This window comes from Scaptodrosophila lebanonensis, unplaced genomic scaffold (genome assembly GCF_003285725.1).
Source record: "Scaptodrosophila lebanonensis strain 11010-0011.00,11010-0021.00 unplaced genomic scaffold, SlebRS2 tig00000043-arrow-pilon, whole genome shotgun sequence".
Classification (NCBI taxonomy): domain Eukaryota; kingdom Metazoa; phylum Arthropoda; class Insecta; order Diptera; family Drosophilidae; genus Scaptodrosophila; species Scaptodrosophila lebanonensis.
The window spans coordinates 2,227,301-2,252,412 of NW_022060545.1; the positions used below are offsets into that span (position 1 = coordinate 2,227,301).

Sequence of the window (25,112 nt, forward strand, 5' to 3'; positions counted from 1 at the left end):
ACAATCAGCACCCACAGTCACAGTCACAGTCCAAGCCACACCCAGCTCCGGTTAGGACGGTCAACAAGTATAGTAAGGCTGTCATGCATCCACAAAACACAGTTGTGCCCCCACCTCTAGCAATGGGCCAGTTGCGTTTTATTTAACCATTTTCCTTGCTCCGCTTCTTGTTAGCATTTGCTGTTTGCGTTCTCTTCCACGCCAACTGGCTGGGCCGAAGCTGACTTTGACGCTGACGCTGACACACACAATAGTGACAGGTCGGTCAGTGGAAAATATGAATACCACTTGAACATGTTAACCCCGAAAGGCGTTTATAAAACTGTCCAAAGCCATTAATATCAAAATTCTACACACAGTGCAAAGTCGACTCAGTCGCTATCGTCGTTGGTGTCGCCTCGTCGCCTCGTCGCCTCGTCGCCTCGTCGGTCGGTCGGACCGCCGCGGGCAACAACTGCGCAGTTCTCTGGCAGGGATGGAAGCGACCGACCACCCACCGTCAAAATGGTCAGGTCAGCTCAGCTCGGCTCGGCTCAGTGCGCCTGTGGAGCTCCACTGCGACAGGACAACGAGGCATGTTTGGCGTCCAGAAGGCGGAAATAAAAAGCGCATAGCAACAACGACTATGTGTGTGTACGTGTGTACGTGTATGTGGCACCCGCGGCTCTAGCTCTGTGCTGTGCTCTGGTGTGGGGTAATGGCAGTGGCTGGAGGATTATCAACAGGCACATACACCGGACTGCGCTCATATCCTTGCCCAACATGAGCGTTGATGTTGGTACAGTGTCGCAAGGAGAAAACCTTATCGAATTGCTTGTCTGTACTTCAAAATTTGCAGCTAAGAATTGTACGGAGATAAGGTTAGAAAAGAGGAACCTGACAGCACAAAGAGAAGAAGCATGAAGAGCATAAAAGATTTTAAAAATGCTTTAAATGGCATAGCTAACTAACAATTAGTCGACCAATTAGGTGCCCCATACTTAATACACCATAATACACCCAATTCTGTTTTTACACGGTCTTTTTTGACACGATTTTGATATAACACGGTTTGAAAAATAAAAATTTCATATAAGGAACCAATCAGCTATTTTTGCATTTTCTGGAAACAATCTACCTTGTAAAAACAGAATTAGGTATACTTTGATTTTTCTTGAGATGGATAAAAGCATATAATACTTGTATATACAATATAATCCCATCTACACAAAAAGATGATCAGCAGTTTAGAAAAAAAACTAGTATTTCTACAAGCAGAGACATAGCTTTTATTCGATATCCAAATGGCATTACCCACCAAGAATGTTTCGCTTGTGCCTATCGATGGATAAAAACCATAATGAATAAGATTAGCAACGGCTTTAAGGTGAATTTAAAAATTAGAAAAGAAAGAAATAGAAATGAACATAAAGAATTAATATTGTAGGTCCTTCCGGAAATTGGAAAAGTCTAACTACGTTGGGCCCTTTGAGCCGCTAGCTGAGACATAGAAACGGGAACTAACCGACTTAGGGATATTCCTGATTATACCCTCAGCTGTGTGTTACATCTGTCCGATTTCGCATCCAACTAACTGGATTCGCACTGGATATCACACTGTGCAGCGTGTTTGGATATTGTAGCCGTGCCGAGGGTTAACACTGACTTCGACGTCAAGCGGAAGGCTTTTGTTGGATGAAGCAAAATGTTATACCGCGAGCGCGCCATGTGGCCTTTGTTATTTATGATTAAAAGCGCAAGGACTTGCCAGCAACCAACATAAACTAACACACACATACACGTACATACTCGTACATGTACACTCACACACAGACGCACACACAGACACCCTTATTTACATACTCTGCGCTTGACCGACCGTGCGCTTGTTTTTGTATGCTAAATATAACGCTCCATGTGTCCATACACGTCCATCACTTAATCACGCCACCACACTCTGATTTCTCTTTCCATATATATATATTTTTTTTTTATACCCTGTACCCGTAGGGTAAAAGGGTATATTAGGTTTGTGCAAAGTATGTAACATGCAGAAGGAAGCATCTCCGACCCCATAAAGTATATATATTCTGAATCAGCATGACGAGAGAAATCGATCTAGACATGTCCGTCCGTCTGTCCGTCCGTCTGTCCGTCTGGATGAACACAAGGATCTCAGAAACTATAAGAGCTAGAATAACCAAAGTTGGCATCCAGATTCTCCTAGGTCCGAGAAAGGACGAGTTTATTGTATTTTTTGGAATTTTCTCCCCTTCCCCCGCTATAGAATTTCGTCAATAGCGTCCACATTTCAAATGCTACCTACACCAAACTTTGCACACATAATTAATATATAATTATCTACTGTTGTTAAAAATTATTATTATTATTATTATTCAATTCGGTCAATTCTAAGAAAAGTTATTAGCGAAACAGTACAACCCCCCAAACTGCAGCAACAAGTTCGCTCTTCTTCTTCCTCTTTTTGGGCGCATATAACTCAGTGACGTAAGTTTACCTGGGTACAGGGTATTTCTCTGTCGGGCTTGCTCGACTGCAGCGTTCTCTCTTGTTTTTTTGTTTCTTTTTTTAGTGTGCATGTTTGTCTGTTGCTGTTACTGGGTGCCTTGCACCCTTAACAGGGCTGGGAGCTTGGGTTCTGCCAATAAAGTTGCAAATGCGCGGAGGAGTAGTGAGCTTCATGATTGCCGTCAGGGAGGAGTGGCATGTTCTAAACCATTGCGGATGAGCGAGGATGAAGCGAACTCAGGTGGGGATTGGCAGATGGGTGCTTAGCACATATGTCTCTGAAGGAGTATGCGCCTGAAACAACTCGTAACATTGTCAGATTTAATGAAGTATACGTCGCTATAAATGCTCTTACTCTTTCTTGAGGGCACACAGAACATACAAATTAAAATGAAGTGGTACCAACTGAAGAATGGTAATTGGCTTAGGACTACCTGAATTGTGCAACTGGCCAAAGGCTGATAGAAGATGAAGATTGGTCCAGCTGAAGAATCCTCAGGGACTAGCTAGCAGAATCGAAAAGTGTAAGACCAGTCTGGAATACTCTGATAAAAACTATAAAAAGATTAGTTGAAGAGATCATCGTCGAAGAAGAAGAAGAAAGATTAAAGCATATCCAAAAACACAGATCCCAGACATATGCATTATAGTCAGTCAGCATAATTAAGTACTTGACGTTTAGATTATTTCGATTCTTCCACAATAGAGAATTCCATAGAATTCCAAACATGGGATGATTACATATTTCAGATTTATTTAAAGGAGAATACGTTTTTTTTTTTACTTTGCTACTAAGAAATTTGTTCGGTGCAAAGTTTGTCAACAATAGAATTAGAATTTCAATTCCCATACCAATCCCACCTAAAAAATTGATTGGACGAAAAAAAAGTCTTTGATGGGTTTCTTTAGGGGCTTCAACTGATCGCGCTGGCTGAATATTTTGAAAGTAAACACTTGCTGGTTGTTTTTTTTTACTGGTTGGTTTGTTGCCAGAGTGGTTGGTCGGTGAAAAGGACAAGCTCAAAAGTTGCGTGCGAGATTTTCGCCATGTTTTATACGCTTGGTTTCGTCGCCGCACGCACATCCTTGCGCATATCCTGGCACGCAGGACGATGGCGAGCGACAGAGCTTATTTTAATTCCGCTTGCATGTGTGTCCGTGTGTATATAAGTGCGTCCAGCGCATATCCTTTTTGCGTGCTCGCCCGCAAGCCGCCTTCTGAAATATGCAAATAAGTTAATTTTTATTTATTTTGCTTTTTATTTTTTGTTTTATATACATTTTTGCCTTTCTCGTTCGCGTCACATCCATTCCCTTGCTATACCCTTGATGATTCACTCTGGAGTCCGGGTCCGGGTCCGCATCCACAGAATTTATGATGCAATAGCTGCGGATTCTTGTTGTGCGTAGCAACCAGCAGGTATCCTTGCAGCTTCTGGTTTCAAGTTTTCACATTATTATGATCTCTATTTTATGCGCCGTCGTCCCTTATCCTTTGTTTGCAGCAGCAGCAGTCGTCAGTGCGCAACAGCTCTGTTGCCAGGCGGGCAGTCCTGCCTGCATGTCCTGTCCCTGTAACCCTCACGCCCGTCTCTCCAGTCATGGGCATGCTTCCCTGGTGTTAAGGGTGTCTTTCGCCGGCGGTTAGTTAGGTATTGTGCCCGCCTGGACAAAGCATTTTATTTGAGCTTTTTATTCCTCACAATTCTGCTTCTTTTTTTTTTTTTGTTTCACATACATTCGATTGCGGCGCTGTTGTATGCATGTCCTTTGTTTGCGAAATGTGTGTCAGTGCGTCAGTCGGTTGCCTGGCACTTGGTTCGACTATTTCCGGCTTCAATATGCGCACTGCCTTCGTATATATTTGTTCGGTCGCTCTCCTCATTCGCCTCACACTCCTCACCTCATTCCTTTTGTTACGCCCGGTTTGCCCGACCGGATTAGGTACAGTCGACACATGTTGAACTTCCAGTTTCATTATCCTTTTCTTTTGCTCGGCGCCCTTTGTGCCAAATTAGAAGTGCGCTGCATGTTATTAACTTTTGCTACGCTTTCTGACTTGTCGACATCGGCATAGTTGGTGGACTTCCTTTTCCAATCTCATTCGAATTCACTTTCGCATTCGCACTCGCACTCGCATTGGCCACATGGCAGCCTGATTTATGGTCCTGATATTCCATTGACATTAATGAGTTTATGCAGCGTTGATATTTGTCGCAATTTGGCGCTGGGACCGAACACGATTCCGCCCGTTTTCTGAAGGTCGCACTGACTCGCCTCTAAATGCTGATTGAGCCAAAATGCCAACCACAATGGAATTCAAAAGATGCGATTTATTGCGCTTGTAAGTGATTTACTAGAATTCCAAACCTCATTTACGTGATATATTTTTATTGGGGGAAGGGATGGGCGTCCGGAGGAGGACAAGTTGAAATGCATATCGCTTTGGCGGAGCAAAAGCCAAGTACGCCAAAACAAGGACATCATCGGTGGAAACGACTCTGGGCGATGATTTGTTTTCCAAAAAATGTACCTTACAATTTTTTCTATTTTAAACTTGATAATTACATTGTAAAATGTTTGTCACAATAGGTAAGAGGATTTTGAAAACACTAAATAGAATTTTCTAGTTCTGAATTGTTTCAATAATCACTGTTATCATCATGGACGGCGAAATGATTTAAGTAAATCACTTTACTTTTTTTGCTCCGAATTAAATATTGAGATGAGTTTAATTTTAGAAACTCATTTCACTTAAATCTTCCACCTTAGCAGGGATTGGTAACAAGCCGTCTATAACTATTATTAAGTGCAACGAAATTAAGACAGAACGAAGCTATTGATTTCAGTTAGGCCGCACGTACTTATGTCTTCTTTTAATTCTATAGAGAAACTTTCCACATCATTGCAGTTTGTGTACCGTAATTCGTGAAAATAATCGGGCAATAAACTTCAAATAAAAAAATACAATGTTGCACTCCCAAGCGATAGGAATAGATAGAGAGAATATAGTTAGAAGCACGCCACAACTGAAGCTGATAATTTCAGCTTTCTTTGGAGGAAATCATGCGCTGCGAATCAGTCAACTGGACAAGAGATCACTTATTCTGTGTGATTCCGATTGGAAATAGATTGTGAAATGCTGCCGCTAAAGCTAGAAATTAGTCTGAAACCTCAAATGAAATGTAATCGATGAGGAGGCAGCATCGAGTTGTTTATGTTGTTGCTGTTGTTGTTGGTGTTGCCATTGCATGGCCATTGAGCAGTCAACGATTTGATGCACGACAGATCGCGAGTCGAGTTCGATGAAAAGAAACCATTGAGCTGGCGACCAACTCGATGCGATCGATGTTGCATGCCATCAATTAAAGTAATTTAAAGGAATCGGCCATGACAACAACAACAACGGCAGCAGCGGCAGCAACAGCAACAACATCGGAGCCAAAAGCAGCAAACAAGCAGCAACAATGTTGTGTATATATGTAGATAATGCGCGAGCCAATGCACGTAACTAGATCCATAAGCTGAAAATCAATCAGGCAGAAAGTCCAGAGACGAAGTAAGACACAAAAACAAAAAGCGAAAAACAACAACAAAAAGTAAATAAATGAAGAAAAAAAAAACAACAACGCAGAAGCCTATTAGAAGACAGCCCAAGGCGAAAGCAACAGCAACAGCTACAGCAACAACAGCTACAACAGCTACAACAACAACAGCAAGAAACTCAAAATTGGATGAACTAAAAGGAAAAACAGTAGCCACGAAATCGATTGAATAGCCAAAGACTTGGGCTTTGGTTCAACGTTTAGCGTTGAGTCAGTGATGACGATGATGGCGATGATGACGAAGAGGAAGATGAAGGCGAAGGCGAGACGAAGACGAAGACGAAGGCGAAGACATCGACATGAGCTGCAAGGCATTAAAAAGCAACAACAACAACAAGAGCAGCAACAACAGCAACAACAATGCACAAGTCATCATTAACAAACAGTAGCCAGTTGTCGATGGTTGCCGGTGGTTGAGAGGCGAAGAGGTAAGAGAAGTGGCAGTGGCAGTGGCAGCCGGGTTCCAGCCCTCCTCCATACCCGGACAACGCCGCAGACAGTTGGGACAGAAAACACGATTAGAGTGGATAAGCGTGTCTGTCGGCTATAAAAGTGTAATATCTGTAACTCATTAATGACAGCAATTTAAGACACAAACACCCAACTGGTGACGGACCGAGATAGTAGGAAGTACATAGTATATGATGGTTGGCCAGCCTTCTCGATGCCTGATGGTTGCTTGCTCGGTTGGTTGGTTGGTTGGTTGCCCCGAAAAAATAAAGCTATGTTCCAAACTGAACACAATGGCATAAAGCAAAACAAGAGATTCAAATTGGACAAACGCAACGGGGGACGACAGACTTTAGAGTTCGATAGCGATGTCGACTCCAATAATGATAATGATGGTGATGATGACGATGCTGCCTCTACTGCCTCTACAGCTGCTAGTAATGTGTTCATGTTGCTGATGATGATGATGATTTCAATTCGGTCCGAGTCCGAGACACTACTTCTTCGACTGATTCTTCTGGTTACAATCAACTGCCACTTAACTAAATGACTGTGCACGGTAAGAGGCTTGCCTTTCAGCGTGTGTGTGTGTGTGTGTGTACTATGTATGAGTGCTTACCGATTTTATCACGAATGACTGATGAATATGCCATTAAAGATATACGAGTGCCACATGAGACATACGATACACACACAAACAAGCACAAGAAGCGAGGCGGGCAGACAAATAGAGGGAGAGCTGACGGATCGACTCCTGGACAGACGCATAACGCAATCCAAACTGAATATGAAGCAGAAACGCGGAGACGCCGAGACGCAGAAGTAGACAAATGACCAACTCACAGAAATGATACTACAACTGCACTTTTGAGTCGAGTCCATTGGCAAGAAGTAGACTTTGGAAGCTGCATTTTCCTCTAACATTTGTCACCGAAGCAAACAAAAGATATTGGTCATCAGACAACCAACATTCTATTGGGAAATAGGGTTTTCGATTTTTGCATATTATTTAATATTTAATTTTTTTTTTTTTTAGTGATTTTAGAGCTGTGGGGACTTCCATCAGAATAAAACACTCCACATGTTAAATAAAAATTTTGCTATGATTTCATTTCATAAAATCTAATGCTTGTATATTAACATTTGATTCTTAGCTGCTGTGATTTTCTTTTGTTCTGCTCACCTACCTCTAAAGCTAGATATCTTGGTGTATTTACTGGTGATAGTTTACCAAAATATCTATAACTCATATGCCTATTATGTTTAATTATTTAAAGACCTTGAACGTAATTTGAACCTGTGAATTTGCTTGCGGAACAATGCTATACGTGTATATCAGAACTGAACTATTTCTGAGAATGTATTGGGAAACTGTTGAAATAAAATACATATAGGAGAGGCTTAGTAACTATGTGACGTCTTACGATATGGAATGGGTAGCTCTCTGAAGCAATTTAACAGAGAATCGCTGAGCCGTGCTCTTTGAGCTAAAATATTGACTTTCTTGAAAAATCTATTTAGTTACTATATTTATTAATTCAAGCTAAAGATTGTATGTCCACTCTACGCTGGTTTGTGTCTCAACTACCTTGAATTCTTAGTGTAGGGGATAAGACATGTATAAATCATTCCAAAACTGAACTTAATGGCGAAGCAGCCACAAAAACAACAAGCGAGCCTCACCCTTTGGTCAATTTATGATTGCTACACTAATCAAAGTTGGCTTCAACTTGTTCGACGGCCCGTCGAAGTCGTTGCAGCACCAACTCTCCCCGATCCCTTGCCGATCCCCCATCACCACAACCATCGCCATCACCATCACCATCACCATCACCTTCCCAGTCCACGCTTTACATATCGCCATAGCCTATAGTCGTAGACGCTGCTGGCTACCGTCTGGCGCGAGAAGCAGTTGTCTGTTGGCTCGCCTTTGGCTCGCTTAGCTTTGTTGAGCCACAAAATTAGGCAAACCCCTCTACCCCTGCCCCTGGTCACTTCCCCTGGCCCCTCTCTTTAACACTCTCTGCTGGTCATTTGGCGTTGATGTTTACAATTTTTGTTGAATTTCGTTCGACTTGAACAGCCTTCTTTTGAAATTTTTTTTGTCGCTTTCGAAGCCAGAGCCAGAGCCATAGCCATAGCCGGAGCAAAGAGTGTGCCATTAATTGTTTTATTTTTTATTTATTTATTTATTTTAGCTTTTGTTTGCTCGTCATCGCCAAGTCAAAGTCGTATTTGTTGTTGCGGAAACTTTCCACAATTTGTTTAGTTTTTGTTTTTTCCTCCCCAGTATGATAAATGTTGCGCTTTGAAATATTAATTACACTTGAGCTTGGGTGTTGAATTGATTTTTGTTTTCGGACATCAAGCATCAAGACAAACACGAGTCCAAATGCAAACACCTGGCTATACGATAGATATAGTAGGTGCGGGGCCGGGAATGTGGACAATTGGCTTGTATCTGAGTGGACGGCAATTCGTTTTGGTCGCTTATTAGACACGGCACAGTTTTTGCTTATTAGTTGGGAACATGTGGACTAGCGAGGCAAACAATTTTCGATTAAGGCTTCGTTATTAGTTGTGGAAGCAAGTTTTTTTCTCTCCCAATGCAAATGTCTAAAAGCCGTTCTATACTATTCCATATAGAATGTTTGAAGGTCGTCTTGAATATATTTTAATTAGAAATCGACAATAAAGTGTCTTAAATTCATAAACATACATACTATATATTCCCCTGTCTGTTTCACCTTCGTTTTCACAATTGTTTGCATAGAATTTTGTTCATTGATTATTTCCTTTAACTATCGAGAGAGTTTAGAGAAATGTTTCACTACATGTTACAATTTTCTTTTTTTCTATCCAATATTTAAGTCCTTTCTGGCAGTCAAATTTTTTAAAATTGGTTTTAATTTATTTTACAAAAATAAGTCAAAAGAAAGTAAAGTTACACATTAAACAACAGTTAGGTTAACAAACGAAATAGGCCGAGCTGTTGAATTATTTGTATAACTGATTTGGCTACAAAAAATGCGATTTTCTCACAATTCAATTTCCCTTGCTGAACTGAGTATTGTGTACCTTTTCCTAATTGAATTTGAAAGTGTAGCATAGTGCCAATATTCGTCATAGAACTGGCCTCGTAAGTTGGTAATTGGCAATAATCATAAATATCAAGAACACTTGCGCCTAGAAATTCCACCCCACAAGGCGGATAGAGGCGCCTTTGGGGCCCAACTAATCAACGTTCAGCTTCCTCAATTGTGGAAGTCAATAAAATTTCCTTCGTTAGGACAGGCGGCGATATGTGCAACTCTGCAATATGCTGCAGACTCGATGTTGCCTGGTAATTGAGCCTACGAAATGTTTATTAATGCTAATGAATGCCTCTGAGCCAGCAGTCGACAGTCAGCTGTGTCCATATCCCTCTTCCACTCACTCTCCCTGCTATACTACTACACTATACGTACTCGTAAGGGTATTTTGTGTTAGAGATGCATGGAACTAGTTCACTAAAAAAAGGTTAAAAGTTATTATGAAAATGACTACCCCAAAGGGATTTGGGAGCTCAGATTAATCTGTGATTAGACTAATATAAGAGATAATAGGAAACACTATCAGACAAAGAAAGAAGTGAAATTTTCAAAAAGTAACTGAGAACTTCTACTGAATATTAGAACTTGAAAGATGAATCGAAATATTTTCCCATTTCCGCGATACAAATTTCAAACAATTTTGAAATATCTAACTACCTCTATTGTATTTCCATGATGATTTGATTAGATCAGTTCTACAGTTCATATCGCAGAAGACTTTAATAAAAGAAAAGTACAACAAATTTAAGTTACACTTCAATTATTACATTAGGAATCGAGAGAGTAATCGATTAAAGTAATTATAAACATGACAAAAGCGGTCTAAATGTTTGATTTTGAGTTCTTTACTCAACCGCATTACATATGATAAATTATTGAATATAGAATTATTATTTCATTTACTCATAAAAAGTACACCTTACTTAATTGGCTTTCAAGTTATAATAATAATAAGAGATTGCAAGCTTGGTGATTTATTTAATATTGCTTTTTGAATTTTTGATAAAACTGCAATTAAGTGTATGTGTTTTAGAAATGTGCTCACAATATTATTGCATTGCCAGATAAATATTTAGCTTCGTTTGAACTCTGCAGTGAACTTCGAATGAACTGGCTCGCGAACTTCTTCAGCTTCAATGCAAATCATTCGTAATTGCACAACACTGGAGAGCGTTTTACCCATCAAGCTGACAAGCTGACAAACTGACATTCTCTCACATTTCATTCGTTTGTGCGTTTGTCGGCAGCCAATCAAAAGTTTCATAACCGTTTCGGTGATGAAAGTGCTCCATGGGGGGCTGTTGTCCCAAAGACTGTACATCGACACTGCCATGGACATTGCCACAGCCATTGCATTAGAGTGCCCTGGACAGTGGTCCTGCCGAAGGACATCAACTATGCAACGAAGTGTAAATGAGCAAAATATTACGCAGAATTGCAAAATATGCCTCGGGATACAAATAAGGGCAGCAAATGAAGTAATCTGCTGGCAGTAGAGAGCTGGCCAAGGGTGTCTCTCAGCCCTCTCGACCCTACCCGCCCACCTACCGCCAACAACCATCCATCCGCCAATGCACATTAATCGAATGCAAAATAACTTTTTCAATTTGTAACGCCCCGGCCAACTATCCAGTCATTGCTGACGGACTGAGTGCCAGTCCCCGGATTCCCGGATGGCTGCTGGTGATGCTGACATTGTTGCTGCGTTCACGTTTTCCACAATTTCCACGTTTTCAATGTTTAATTATAAGTTCGATGCGATGCAGAATGTTGCCAACGTACGGCATTTTCAGGCGGTCCATGCGCTTTGCCTCGGGGGAAATTTTCGCGACAGTGAGGCACAGTGGGCGGAATTGGTCGGAAAGCGGGAATACAAATTGTTTACTAAATTACCTTGACTGCTTTATTTACTACATATCTATATCTTTCTGACCTTTAAATTTATGAAAATTAGCTACAAAATGAAGAGTATGCAAATTTTATAGGCTTGTAAAATTCCATTCTTTATCAGTGTTCTACTTAAGAAGAGAAGCTTAAATTTCCAAACCATTCTTCAAAATAATTTCAAATAAGTCAAAGTCTTAAGTCAAAGAACCATTATTAAATTGTACAGTGTAATATCCCTGATTTATACATTCTTCAATATATTTTACAGTATTTAAACAGCCAAGAATATTCCTATATTAAATACTAAAGACTTTTCTTAAGTCAGAGACCTCTTATTAAATTTTACAGTGTAATATCCCTGATTTATACATTCTTCAAAATAATTTCAATAATTGTTACTGTCTTAAATAAACGTTGAATGTGCGTGCGTATTTACACAGCCAAGAATATTCCTATATTAAATACTAAAGACTTTTCTTAAGTCAAAGAACCCTTATTAATTTTTACAGTGTAATCTCTCTGATTTATACATTCCGGTTTTTGATCGCTAGTTGACATTTTGCCCCATTTCGGGCTTATGTATCCTTTGAAGCTCATTTTAACAGTGGCTGTGTGGCAGCAGCCGTGGTGGTTGGCAAATGTTTCGCCGAAATTGAATATTGATTATGAAAATAATAAGCAAAAACTGCGTAACTTTCTGCCTAACAGCAGCAACAACAACCACAACAGTAACAACAACTGACAGGCAGTCAACGACATCCGCATCGCAGGCACTACCAATTCAAACGCCACACCCACCAACACCCCCACCCCCACTACCACCACCACCACGACCTCCTCCTTCACCCCCGCCGCCATCGATGTCGGCATCAACAACGACTTCAATGGGTTTGACGCTCGGCTCAAGTGCGTATTGATTGACTGGCAGCATGGCGTATGCGTAATAAGCGAACAGGCGAACTAGCTCGGCAAGGGCGGGCTAATCAAAGAGTGTTAATTTTCCCAAAGGACTTGCTGCGCACTCGTATTACACTTCAATTCCTTGCCAACCAGCCTCCTCGTGCTCGACCCACTCCGCCTACCCCTCCCCGTCCCCGCCCACGGCACTCCATGCTTTGTGTTTTTGTTTTCCGGCATATTTTTCCAACGAATCTCATTTGGGCGTGCGAAAATTGACGTTCGCTTCTCGCATAATTTTGTGATGAAAAACTAATTTGCTGCAAGTTTTGTCTCCCGCGTGACAGCTGCTGGTCTCTTGTTGTTTTTGTTGTTTTTGTTGTTTGTCGCCGTTGTTTATTAATAAATTAAGCAATTAGATGCGTCGAGCGCATTGTTTCTTTAATGAAATCTAATAATTCGCGCGCGCGTGTTCCTTTGCGTTGGCATGGTATCGAAGAAAGCGAGAATGGGGACTGACAGGATGTGGGGATATGGGGATGTGTTGGGCTGCTGGCTGGGGGCCCTATTGATATCGATGCTCTGTATTCAAAATAGCTCCAAATCACGGGCTTTTAATTCACAATACGCACTCGACAAACATTATAATTAAGTGGCTCTTGCCTACCCCATTGTGAGCAGAAGGACAGCATCCTCCCTAACAGAACCCAGTTACCTCCATTTAGGATATCGAATTAGCATCAAGTTCTACAACTTGCAGGGTATATACATGTATATTATATTTTACAGCTACATACAAAAATATAAAGCGAAGACAAAAAGTTGAAAAGTTCTTTTTGCTAACAAATTCGATGGCTCCAGGCCTATTCTTTTGATAGTTTGAACGCCTATTTCAGAAATAAACGCACACATTGATTATTGTAACTTCCTTTAAAATAAATAAATAAAAATTCTTAATTATTGAGTTGGAATGATGATGTACTGGGGAAACTGATAGAGAAGGAACAGAGCTGCAGAATCAAATACCAAAACTTTTATTAAAAGATGGATGTATTTCTGAAAATTATAATAAAGCTCAGCGGAATGGTCCGAGAAGGACTTGATTAGAACAAATACAAGTTATTAAAATTTAGTAGCGTAGCTTGTCAAATTATTTGATTTTAAATTTTCAAAAATGTGCCATAATTTGAACAAACATCTGATCATTATTTTTGCGGGGTTATGGATTGGCCTGAGTAAGTAGTAAGTACTGAGTTACGAATAATTTCAGTTACCATTGACTCAGAGCTTCCGAGTAGTTAGTAGAGTTGGTGCCCAGGTAGAATGCCAGCCTTGCAAAGAGATGAACGACTGGTGCGATCTTAAGATAGAAGCAACTAATGGATGGAACTGCGCAGGTAAAGATCCAAAGGCTCTTCTTCCTAGCACTGGCAGACCGGACGTTGCTCTTTCCAAGTGTCTACCAAAAGAATACAAAGTGGGTGAGTGTTACGCCAGCTGTTAAATGTAGCTTCAAAGCTCCAAAATAGGGAACAAGGGCTTTTTATAAAATTGAAACAGCAATATATGTGTAGGTCTCTCATTGGGTTACATAAATTAAATAACAGTTTGATATTGAACAGGACTACACCTAACTCTGTTTTTACACGGTAGATTGGTTGCTAAAAAAGTCGTGTATAAAAAGACCGTGTAAAAACAGAATTTGGTGTATTCAATAATCCTCAACCATACCTAAACATATACTAGTAGTACCTAATAACTTTTTATAGCAAACATAACGAAATTTTGCTGTACTTGGTCACAAACAATTGGATGTCAAATAATAAAGAGTAAAAAATACTTTCTTCAAAACGATGTTTGGAATGGCGTGTGTTGGGACTGCGGCCATATATGTCCATGCAACGACCCACCGAGTTCAAAATCTCTAAAAAGGAACATATCTTATGCTTTAGTATTGGTTTTGTACACAATTCAAAAATTGTTTAAGCCACAATACTGATCGAAACAATAATAAAATGTCTTACCTATTTATTTGTTTATATTTATAATTTACAATTTACAAATGAAGTTGTGGAAATTTCATCATTGTTTTGTTATTAATAACTCTTCATATAACAGACGTACATATATTGTGATGGGCTAAGAAGTCTAAGCGACAGTTTTTGGTTAATTTTTATTTATTTTGACAAAAAAAGGTGCGTTGGCTGCAAAGCCGAAAAGTACGCTCTAAAAGTATGCACCATCATTTTTCAAATAAAAGATAAATGGTGTTATGACACCATCGAAGTGGAAAGGAAAGGAAACATAATTTTACAAAAGCTGCAGGAAAGAGAATTTGCCTTAATGGCCCATATACTTTTAATTGCATATTACCGTTTTGATAGAAGAAATGAATACTTTTTAAGCTTCAGGTTCAATAAATTGCTTTCATTTCATTCTCTTATTTATGGCATTCGATAAACCATTTCTGTTACTAGTCGGCAACGCGTTGCTGCTTTGAAAACCGAGCTTCTACACAATAAGCAAACAACACACCCTTTATTATACAGTTGTATATACATATAGTAAGTATATGCACGATAAGAGCTACTGTCGAAGTAATTTGTATTTTAATGATCGTGTATCGCTAATACGCTTATGTCTGCATAAAAAGTGACTCATCTGCTCCAGCAGGAGGCCATATACTCGCACATATATCTTCATTAATAGGCCATTCGTATAAGAATAATTACATCTTTAGCTTGCCGCTTGGGCGGTGGGCTTCGAGAAAGTTAATCGGCTTGCTCTTAATTCAGCCAATAACTCGAGGCAATGGCTATAAAGCAGCCTTGTCATCGGTCTGGTCCCGTCTCGTCTCGTCTCATCTCTATATCGATGTGAGGGTGTCATGCTCTCGCCTTGAGCCATGTTATTTGTGTTTTTTACAGCATTTAAATTGCTCGAGGGCTAATTTTCAAATAGCTGACATAGCTGCCACTCGCCTGTGACTCTCAGTGTCGTAAAACCCTCATACGGATTTGCAGCAATTACAAAAAAACAAGCCAAAAAAAAGAGAACCCGGATGGGTCTCAAAGAAATTCTAATAAACGTAAGTCAATAAAAGATTTAAATATTTTTTGCCTAGCGCAAATGGGAAAATTTGTTGAGAGGACGGGCTGTGACTTTCCACGCATGCCAAGGTCTCAATTACAGGCACCAACGCTTGGACCGCAGCGCCTGGGAAATGTGTCTAGGAGGAGGGAGGGGGAGCTGTGGGAGCAGTGGCTGGGCCAGGGGCTGGAAAATGCGGCCTGGCGCACTGGTTTTAATGAGCGCGCCGCGAGGGAACAATTAAAAAACGTAACGTGATCAAAATTTTTAATGTGCCAGGGTCCTTGACGTAGGCCGGCCATGAAATTAGGCAAAATGTGGCAAGGCACCGAAAACCCCAAAAAACGCCTTACATACACACACACACACACACACACAGGCAATGGCCATAAAAAGAGAAAAACTGCGTCGAACATCAAGTTCGTAAAATTTTAATGAGTTTCTTTTCTTTTGCCTGCAATTGCCATTGCCATGGATTGCTTTGCTTCTTGCTCCGGTTCTGGTTCTGGTCCTGGTGCTCTTCTTTATTTTTTTTATGTGTTTTTCGGGCCCTTTTTTTTGCTTTCTGCTCAAATGACGCGAAAAAATGTTAATGTAAATTTATATAGGAAAATAATACGTTGAACAAGAAATAAATGCGCGTATAAATAAAGAAATTACGCCAAAGGCGTCCGTCGCTGCCTGCGAGTGAAAATATTGGAAAATTGTGCGGAAAAATGTTGATGGCATCATCATTTTTTGTTTTTGTCACATGCATGAAATCTTAATGAATTTTCATTTAATAGGGAGCGAAGTGCTTCTGGGCCGGCCCTGCTTACTTTTTACACATTTGTGTTTTGAAAGTGGCCTGCAAACGATTAGATGGCACGTTTGGGATCAGATTGGAAAACAAAATCCAATGCCGACAGCGAAGCGAATAAACGTCCTGTAAAGCTTACTTCAAAAGCAATACACAATGAGCGCATTAAACATTTTAAAATATAATTAGTACAACGACAAGAAATTAGGAAGGCGAGAGAAATGAAAATATTTTATAACTCTATAAAATTTAACAATACTGTTTCTGCTCTCCTCTCTGGATAACTTATTTATATTTAAAGCGACTTTCGATCATTACCTTACCAGCTTTTTTGTATTTTAAATGTTTCTATGACAATACTGCTCACTTTTTCGGAGCTGTAATTCAACGTTGCGTACGTGGCCATCTCTACCTCTTTTTTAAATTGAATAAAATCTGTCAATCAACTAACAAACAAACTACAGCTTCTTTCTTCTTTAATAAAAACACAAGCTATACAATATGGATGAACCTATTTGTTTGGGTATAGGTTGCTTTCGCTTATCAAAGTATAGATTTCAAAATTTTAGAACATCGATAAACTCAAATCGTTCTAAATAGTGAAGCAACACATTGTAGTTGTGATGAATAAAAATGAATATTTAAATGGGGTTATTACATATTTATGACGTCTAGTTTTTGGACTGTTATTTAATTCATTCAACAAATTTTGGGTTATTGAACAAACATACTATTTAAGATCATCATGTATAAATTCCAATATAATATTTGTTTCAAAAATAAAAGAAAGCACGTGAGGAAAATTTCGTGAAGTTTTAATGCTGAGTCTCTCTCTCTCTCTCTCTCTCTCTCTCGCATTAATTAGTAATCAGCACTTGACGTTCCGGACAAAATCGCCTGACTTTGCCTTGGAATTAATTTCCGTCTGGATTCCGGAATATCCTTCGGTTTATTAGCTTACAACTCGCAAGGCATCTACGCAAAGTTGGGAGCAGAGACGGCAAATCTCTTGGGCGTAACAACACTTTCGCCCTCAAGGTGTTGTATAATAATTACGTGTACGTGGCCCATAAAAAATGTATGAGTGCTAACCATTAAAAAAGAAATACGCCCTCGTCAAATGTCAAGTGCATAATTGCCCATTAAAAATTGTCCATCTTACGGACAGCATGAACGGCGACAACGACAACGACGTCAACAACAACAATAACAACAATGGTGACCCAAAAGTCAGAAAGTACGTCCGAGCACGAAACAACAGCAGCAAAAACACAAACAAAAAGTAAAGGTTTAACTACACCAGGGGGTGTGGAGCTGCGGTCAGAGGGCGACGATTTACAATGGTACCTTTTCGGTACCTTTTGACCGGCTCTGGCTCTGGCTTCGGCACCGTCACCATCACCATCACCAGCACCAGCACCACAGACAATGGCAATGACAACACATGAATATGGACAGCAAACAAATAGACCAAATCGACCAAATCGACCAAATGAACAACGGCAACGACAACGGCAAAGACAAAAGGTTAATTACAACAACACAAACAACAACGGCAATCATGAAATGATGAAATTAATAAAGAGCAGCAAACAATCAGAAAGGGAAACGAAACGAAACGAAACGAGACACATTGAAGTTCAAAGGGGGTGATTAGGGGTCGGGCTGGGATGGGAACAGGACTGGGTCGGGGCTATGACTGAAATCGCGTAGGAAAAATTACAACTCAAATGGAAACAAATGTGCGAGCAGCAGTAGTGCCAAGGGCAGAGGCAGTGGAAGGCGAGGAGGGGAGGGGGCAGGCCATATACATATATACTCGAGGTGACGGTGACTGCCTGAAAATGGAAACAAACATAAATTTAATTTATTTGCGTGTAATAAACCACAAACAAAAAGCTAGTGGACGCTTGCTGTTCGCCAGCTGCTGATGCCTCTCCTCCTGCCAGACAGGGCAGCGAATTTTCCCAGTCCCTTACCCTACCATCCCCTGCCACCCTGCCACACACACATACACACACACACATGAAACGTGAAAACGAGAAAAACAAAATTGAGAATGGTAGCCGAGTGGAAAGAAGAAAACCAGCCACGACAACAAAAACAGTTGATTGTGAAAATTAAAAAGATGATTTCTCACACGCGCTGTGACGTCGCCGCCGTCAGCGTCAGCGTCTCTGCCTCCGCCTCCATCTCCATCAACCGTCACCACCAACGTCGTGTCATCGTCAGCAGCACGGACGCGCTGACTACAATGACTGATGATGATGATGTTACTGTTACACAGTGGGCCAAATGTAAATCAATTGCTTTAACCGATCAGTTATAACGGTATGCTAAAAACGCAAAGCAAATGTGAAAAGGAAGCCAATCAAAGACCTGTGATTGATTATAATAGAAGAACATGTTAATTTAAAATTGAACATTATTCAAGCAATGACTTAATTCTATTATAATGTGTATAAATATGACCCGGAAATGTGACCTGAATTATTTAACGAAGAAGTTTGGCTAAATTTTCTGTAAAAAATTGAATTTCTAAAGCTGAAATGTTGAGATTGTTCAGAAGACTTTCGACAATATTAGAAACACAAGCATATGAAAGAGATAAACTGTTTGATGGGATTCAGGAAAGCGTTGAAGACGAACCACATCCAATTACATCAATCGATGAACAACACATTACAAAATTTAAAGAATTTGTGCTTCAGAATAGTCAATTGATAACTAGGAACATTTCTATTGAATTGGTTAACACCATTTTAGGAGAAGCTTTGTGCCTCGAAACAATCATTATACTTGTACATATTCATACCTTGCATCTGGCGAGGATTACTTTGAAGGTGATGAAATAGATTTTAATGAATAAGTAAAGCTTTTAAAAGTAGAGTCCCGGTCACATTTGTACACAATAGTAACTGGAAGTGTACACATTTTGCCATCAAATATTAGGATTCATTGGAAATAATATCAAAAATATTTAAAAAATTTGAAATATTGGAAGTAACACAAAAGTTACAAAAAAGTTGCAAAAGTTGAACTGTCGATTAATTTTTTACAAATAATTTCTGCAATACCTTAGGAATACAATACGCAGCTAATTTTGTTTAAATTTCCGTGATGATAATTATTAATTAAGTTCTTATCACGATAGTATTACCAAGAACTTCCATAGATCTTTGCTGGCTATATTAAGTACTTCTAGTACTTTATTAGACATTGCAGCCCGTTTTGTTCCACAGTGCTTCCATTATCCTGCGAGCTATGCTCGTACTACTTAAATATATGTATATGTATGTGTTGTTTGTGATGTCCCGCCGCCACCGTTGCACATTGAGAGATAAGTAAAAACAACATTTGGGATAAATAGGTAACGGTCATGGCAACAGCAAGCAAAGCATCCTATTAATGCTTATATACTCAACACAGCAAAAGCAAAAGCAAGAGCAACAACGACAACAACAACAACAACATCTACAACTGCAACAACAATGGGTGCGGTGGCAGCGATGGCGCGTGATTGCGTGCTGGCTGGGAACTCACTTTGTCTGCTCTCAGTCTCCCTCTCCCTGTCCTGCTGTTACTCTCTCGTGTTCGCCGGTTCTTGTGAGATCCTCACACGACATAGAGTCCACCTTTGCAGAGTATTATCTGCATGCGTGGGAGTGTGTGTGTGTGTGTGTGTGTGTTGAGTGTAAAACGGGGAGCGTCACTTGCCGGTTACCGTTCGCCGGTTGATGGGTGTGTCGAGCAAATTCTTGTTTACCGTTGTTGCAATTGTTTTATCCGTCATTATTATCGCTGCTGTTGCTGTAGCTGTTGTTCGTGGTGGCGGTGTTGTTGTTGTTGTTGTTGCTCTCTTGTTTAATATAACATGGCCACCTTCCCTATGCCAGCTTGTTAAGCGCTCAAGTGCTGTGGCAAATTCGTTTTGAACGGCGCGCGTTTCTCCACTTCACGCCACTCCAAGCACTGCGACCCACCAATCCACCAACCCACGAACCCAGAAACCCATCAGCCAGCCCATCGACCCAACCCACCTCGACTACCGCTGGGTCGGCGAAAACGCGATTTTTTCTGCCATGTTTGGCCCACCCCCGAGGACAATGCATTGTTTGTCTTGCATGTTGATTACACTTATGGGCCCCGGTACTGGCGAACTGTGAGCTTTCAAGCACTTAAGGAAATGCACAGCACAAGGCATGGCAAGGCATGGTAAGGAAGGCAAAAGGAATGGAACTGGCAATGTAATTTGTCCTGCAGACTCGACTCCAGTGTTTACTCTCACTGAAGAGTTTTGCTTTCTGGTGTTGTCTTTCTTCTGGGATTGCATTAAAATGGAATTGGAAATTGCAGCAGAGACCAACAAGTGCATTGTACATGAGCATAGACATAAGCACTTTCATTCTATTTATTCATGTACAAGTACAAGTATAAAGCAAAAACAGAACTTTTCTGCATCTCCACACTTGCCGATGTCTCTTGTTTATATCACAGGCAGCGCCTCTTGAACATTTGATCCCACTCCATCAGGGTTTGGGTTAGGGCTGCAAAGCTCTAAGCGTTAAGATATCACTTGTAGCTGAAAATACAGTTCCATACTTACTCCACCTATTACCCACAATTATCGGACATATGCAATGCTCCGTTAACACGTCTGGCCTTCCGGATCGGTCCAAATTATACCAAATCAAAGCAGATCCCTTTTGTGGCCATACTGTAATATTGAGCTTCGAAAACAGAGTGGCACCACCTAGCTCTACGTCGCTAGTCTTTAGAGTAGCAAGAAGAAACATACATTTGCGAACAGGGCTAAATGTATACTCACATAAAAAAGAACCGTCACTAGGCGATCACCTCCCAATTTTGTAAATAAAGTCGCTAGCTTTGATGGTTGCGTCAGATTGACGTAATCGCCATGAGGTGCTAGATGGGCCCCCAGTCCAAAGTTGACAATTTGCAACTCCTCAGAGAGAGACACATTTAAACCAGTCATGTCCTCAATCCGTTGGTTGACATTGGCAAACTCTTTTAAATATATCATACCTGCCGTGCTAATCCGTTCCATCATATCTTTATTCTCATAGGTCCAGACCTCATCCATTAACTTAAAATTCGACTGATCGGTGGCCAAACGTATTTCCTGCTCAGAAAGCACATCACGGTAGATCACAATGTAGGGGTCCAAGCTAATCATCTCCATCTTCAGTGGTGCCAGCCGTAAGAAAGGGGATGTTGTGAAGTTATAGCGACAGGTTAGGTCTCTCCGCCTAGGAAGTCGACCCCAACAACCCTCTTGATATGCTGAGGGTATTCCTTTCTCTGATTTCCAAAGTGGAGTGTGCGGCCCATGGGAAAGTTCTCTTAAATAAATCGGCACATCATCCACACTACCTGCGATCGGTGTGGAGACCGATGATTATTTTTAGTTTATCTCCCAAACTGTATATCCTACCTCCTTTAATTCGAGCGATAAGAAACATCTTCCGTATTTCATCACTTTCAAATCCATATATCTGCTTGAATACATCATTCGAATACTCGGTGTTGTAATATAGACCGAGGCGATACCACTTGGCTGCCCTCGCGAACTCACTCTGATTGAACATATAGTCGCCGAGGGCTAAGCACTCGGCTGTAGACAGCTTAGCGCTGCGGAAAATGTGATCAGTAAGCCACCGTGTTCTTTGAAGAGACTTACGGTGATTCTTACTCATATTGCTTTCCCAATAACAATCCCTTAGCCATATCTGCCGCTTCTAGATCGTACACCTCTTCGATGCGATGCATTCCCTTGTAAGCCTCCATCATATCATCGTTACCAGGGGCTTTAGCCAGAAGCTGTTCCATTGCAATCAATTTTGCTACACAAAAAAAAATACCATTAATTATAGGTATGGTTTTCCTCCCACATAGATACCCTTACCTGCGCCTATGTCAGACTTGGTGTAGTTGTGCCACTTGGGCCAATCCTGATGCGTTCGTCTAAGTAGACCAAAGGCTTTCAAGGGGTTTGATACATATTGCACACGCTGTTCATAATTTTCCAATTTCTCCAGCTGCAGTTTTTCAAGATATCTAAGGTAAAGAAGAAGATTCTAGCGATGTTACGGGGCGACTCAATATAATAGAGCTAGAGAAAAAATGTATTGGATTCATTCTTTGTTATTTTTTAAACTCTTTTAAATTTGCTTTTGGCAGCATCAAGAGGTGATTTCGTATGAAAATAATTACGTTTGGTGCCTTTCGCACTTAAGCGCTTCATATCGTCAGTCATTTTTAGCCATTTTCTATGAATATTAGCAAAGTTAGCTGCGCCATCTATGAAATGTTTTTATACTCCCGCCCTCCCCCCTCTCACAAGCAATAATTGCCACGCAATAATTCTTGGAATTTCCCTTGGTCCTTTTATAATTTTAATTTGGCATAAAACGAAATATGTACGTATGGGAGGCGCGAGAGCGGACTTACAGTTATGATTTTTAATTCCTTGCCTTCACTTTTACATTCTTAGAGAGAGCATTGTGCTTGCAGCTGCAATGCAAGGCTTAGTTTTTCTCGACCTGTTGAACGCGTCGCGGTGTTTCTATTTGGAGTTGCCGAAAACTCTTAGAAAATGTTTAATTAAAAGTTTAAATATTGGAAAAATTATGTGAAAGCATACATACACATATGAATGTACATATTAAGTTGTGTGTGAAGTGTTCTTAATGTGTTTATTAATGCGAAAATACCGCGCGATTAATGTGCTGCGTACATACATACATACTTATGTATGTGTGTGCCTCAATTTTTGTTTTTATTTTTTTCAGTGTTTGTAAGAGTGATTTAAATAAGTGAAGTGTTCAATTTGAAAATAATTTTTTTATTAAAGCGATCGCAAATATTCCTTATGTAAATGTAAGTACGCAGCGGCTTATATTAATGATTTTTTTGCATGTATGTATGTATGTATGGAGACGTATGAATTGGTTTCACTCACAGTGGCCTTTATATGTATTAGCACAAAAATTGTCACCATAACATAACAAACACACAAAAAAGAAAGAAAAAACTCAATTTACAGAACTTGCCGAATGTGTTGTATAACAGTATAACAGATTGCTAACTTGCCTACATTTGTATGCTGTTGAGTCTGTTGTATGAAGACAACAACAAGTAGGAGTTTGGGTGGTCGATGGAAAAGCAAGAGAGCGTACGACTTCTCTTAAAAATGTAAGGTAATGAAGTAAGCATGGAAAACACAATTATACTTAATAAATATTTGGCAAGTCGAGACGATTCCTTTTGTCCGGTTTTTGCACAATTAAAGAAATTACGATTACTAGTTGTCCTTGTAGTCATAAATACAATAGCTGCCAATGTTTCGCCAGCAGCTCTCTCTGTACTGTACAGATACACGCCCATAGAAGCTCATAGACACAGCTGCATATAAATGTACGCTTTTTGGAACTTATTTATTTATTTTTTTTATACTCTTTGAAAAATCCAAAAAGTATATATATACATATACTTGAATAAATTGAAATTATAGTCGTATGTTGCTGTAACAACAAATGGTCCCTGTTAGTTTTGGGTTTTGGAGGCAAAAATTACAGACTATTTTAATGCAATTTGATGAATGTTAAAAAATGTAATATAAATTTAATTACTGAAACCGTATGAAGAATTAACTATGTATGTATGTACAAACAATAACCAATAACAAATTACAAAATACAACTTCATATATTGTCAACAAACCGCAAAAGATATAAATTTTACTTACAAATTAAAGTTATGTTAGCTGCATTTTTAGGATAGCTGCCTCAAAAGTCTGTGCAAAGTATTGGATGCAGCTAAGCAAATTATACTGTATCGGTAAATCTGAATATTATTCACTCTGAACCTCATTAGGATTATGAAAAAAAGTTCCTAAAAATCCTTTTATAGTAATCACCCATTACCACTACTTAAATAATTGAGATTATTCTAAGTCAGATTAGATTTTTTTTTCGCACGTCATCTCGCTTAATCATAGCACTAATATCAACTTTCCAATTATTGGAATATTACTGAAACACCGTAATTATTAGAAATAGTCTCTTTTAAATCAATACATTTAATATTATAATGAATCAGCTAGGGAAATACCAAACTTCAGTAAATAACTCACAGCTTCAAGGTGTGCATCTTTTGCTGCAATAACTCCATATAATCGCTCAACTCATCAATGTATAAGTCTTCGATCTCCTTCAGCTTTGTTAGGCCTAACACAGATGAAGTGTAGAGCTTTGAGTTTGTTGAATTGCTAATTAATTGTTCCGAAGGCTGCAAGAAGGACAACAGCGTGAAACAAACAAATCCTAGAAATATATTCAACATTTCCGATACACAAGTCTTTTACACTTCAATGAACTAAAAAGACGATGACTGCATAACGAGAATCTCACACATGAAATTGATTTGTTAGGCATATTTTAATTACTGATTAGAACGGTATAATAATGTCATAGAGGGTTAAAAAACATCCAACGTTAATTGATTTGCATGTCGAATCGATTCTATCAGCCACATGCTTTTCCATGCGGTTCCATATTTTTAACCATATTTCAAAAACTTTAAGGTGATATGTTTTCTACTTTTGTAAATCGTTTCCGTCTCTCAGCACTTTTCTTCTATTCCGATACTATATATGAAGGGCTTGCGTCGAATGAAAAAATAATACTTCCTCATTTAAGCATTGGTCGCCACTACCCTCACTTGTCACTTAAACTTTTCAACGCCCCAATTTTACAACAATGT

General features: G+C 39.7%; 2 protein-coding genes across 2 annotated transcripts in view; one reads left to right on the forward strand and one right to left on the reverse strand.

Annotated features, from left to right (window-relative positions):
• Positions 1-25,112, forward strand: part of LOC115623083 (cellular tumor antigen p53-like) — a 194,143-nt gene that overhangs the window by 35,797 nt on the left and 133,234 nt on the right. The window lies entirely within an intron of this gene.
• On the reverse strand, positions 20,706-24,693 carry LOC115623084 (prolyl 4-hydroxylase subunit alpha-1-like). Its single transcript, XM_030517288.1, has 7 exons — positions 24,484-24,693; positions 22,255-22,406; positions 22,042-22,192; positions 21,784-21,980; positions 21,157-21,722; positions 20,935-21,100; positions 20,706-20,875 (listed from the first exon to the last, which is right to left on the reverse strand). The coding sequence occupies exons 1-7, from the start codon at positions 24,690-24,692 to the stop codon at positions 20,820-20,822; spliced, it is 1,497 nt and encodes a 498-aa protein (XP_030373148.1). The 5' UTR covers position 24,693; the 3' UTR covers positions 20,706-20,819.

What these genes read in the sequence shown, in the direction of transcription:
- LOC115623084 (XM_030517288.1), bottom strand. Translation starts at nt 24,692, where the DNA reads ATGTTGAATATATTTCTAGGATTTGTTTGTTTCACGCTGTTGTCCTTC. An exon ending in TATCGCTCGAATTAAAGGAG is followed by an intron (nt 21,723 to 21,783) that starts GTAGGATATACA and finishes CACCGATCGCAG; the next exon opens with GTAGTGTGGATGATGTGCCG. An exon ending in TAGTGACGGTTCTTTTTTAT is followed by an intron (nt 21,101 to 21,156) that starts GTGAGTATACAT and finishes GCTACTCTAAAG; the next exon opens with ACTAGCGACGTAGAGCTAGG.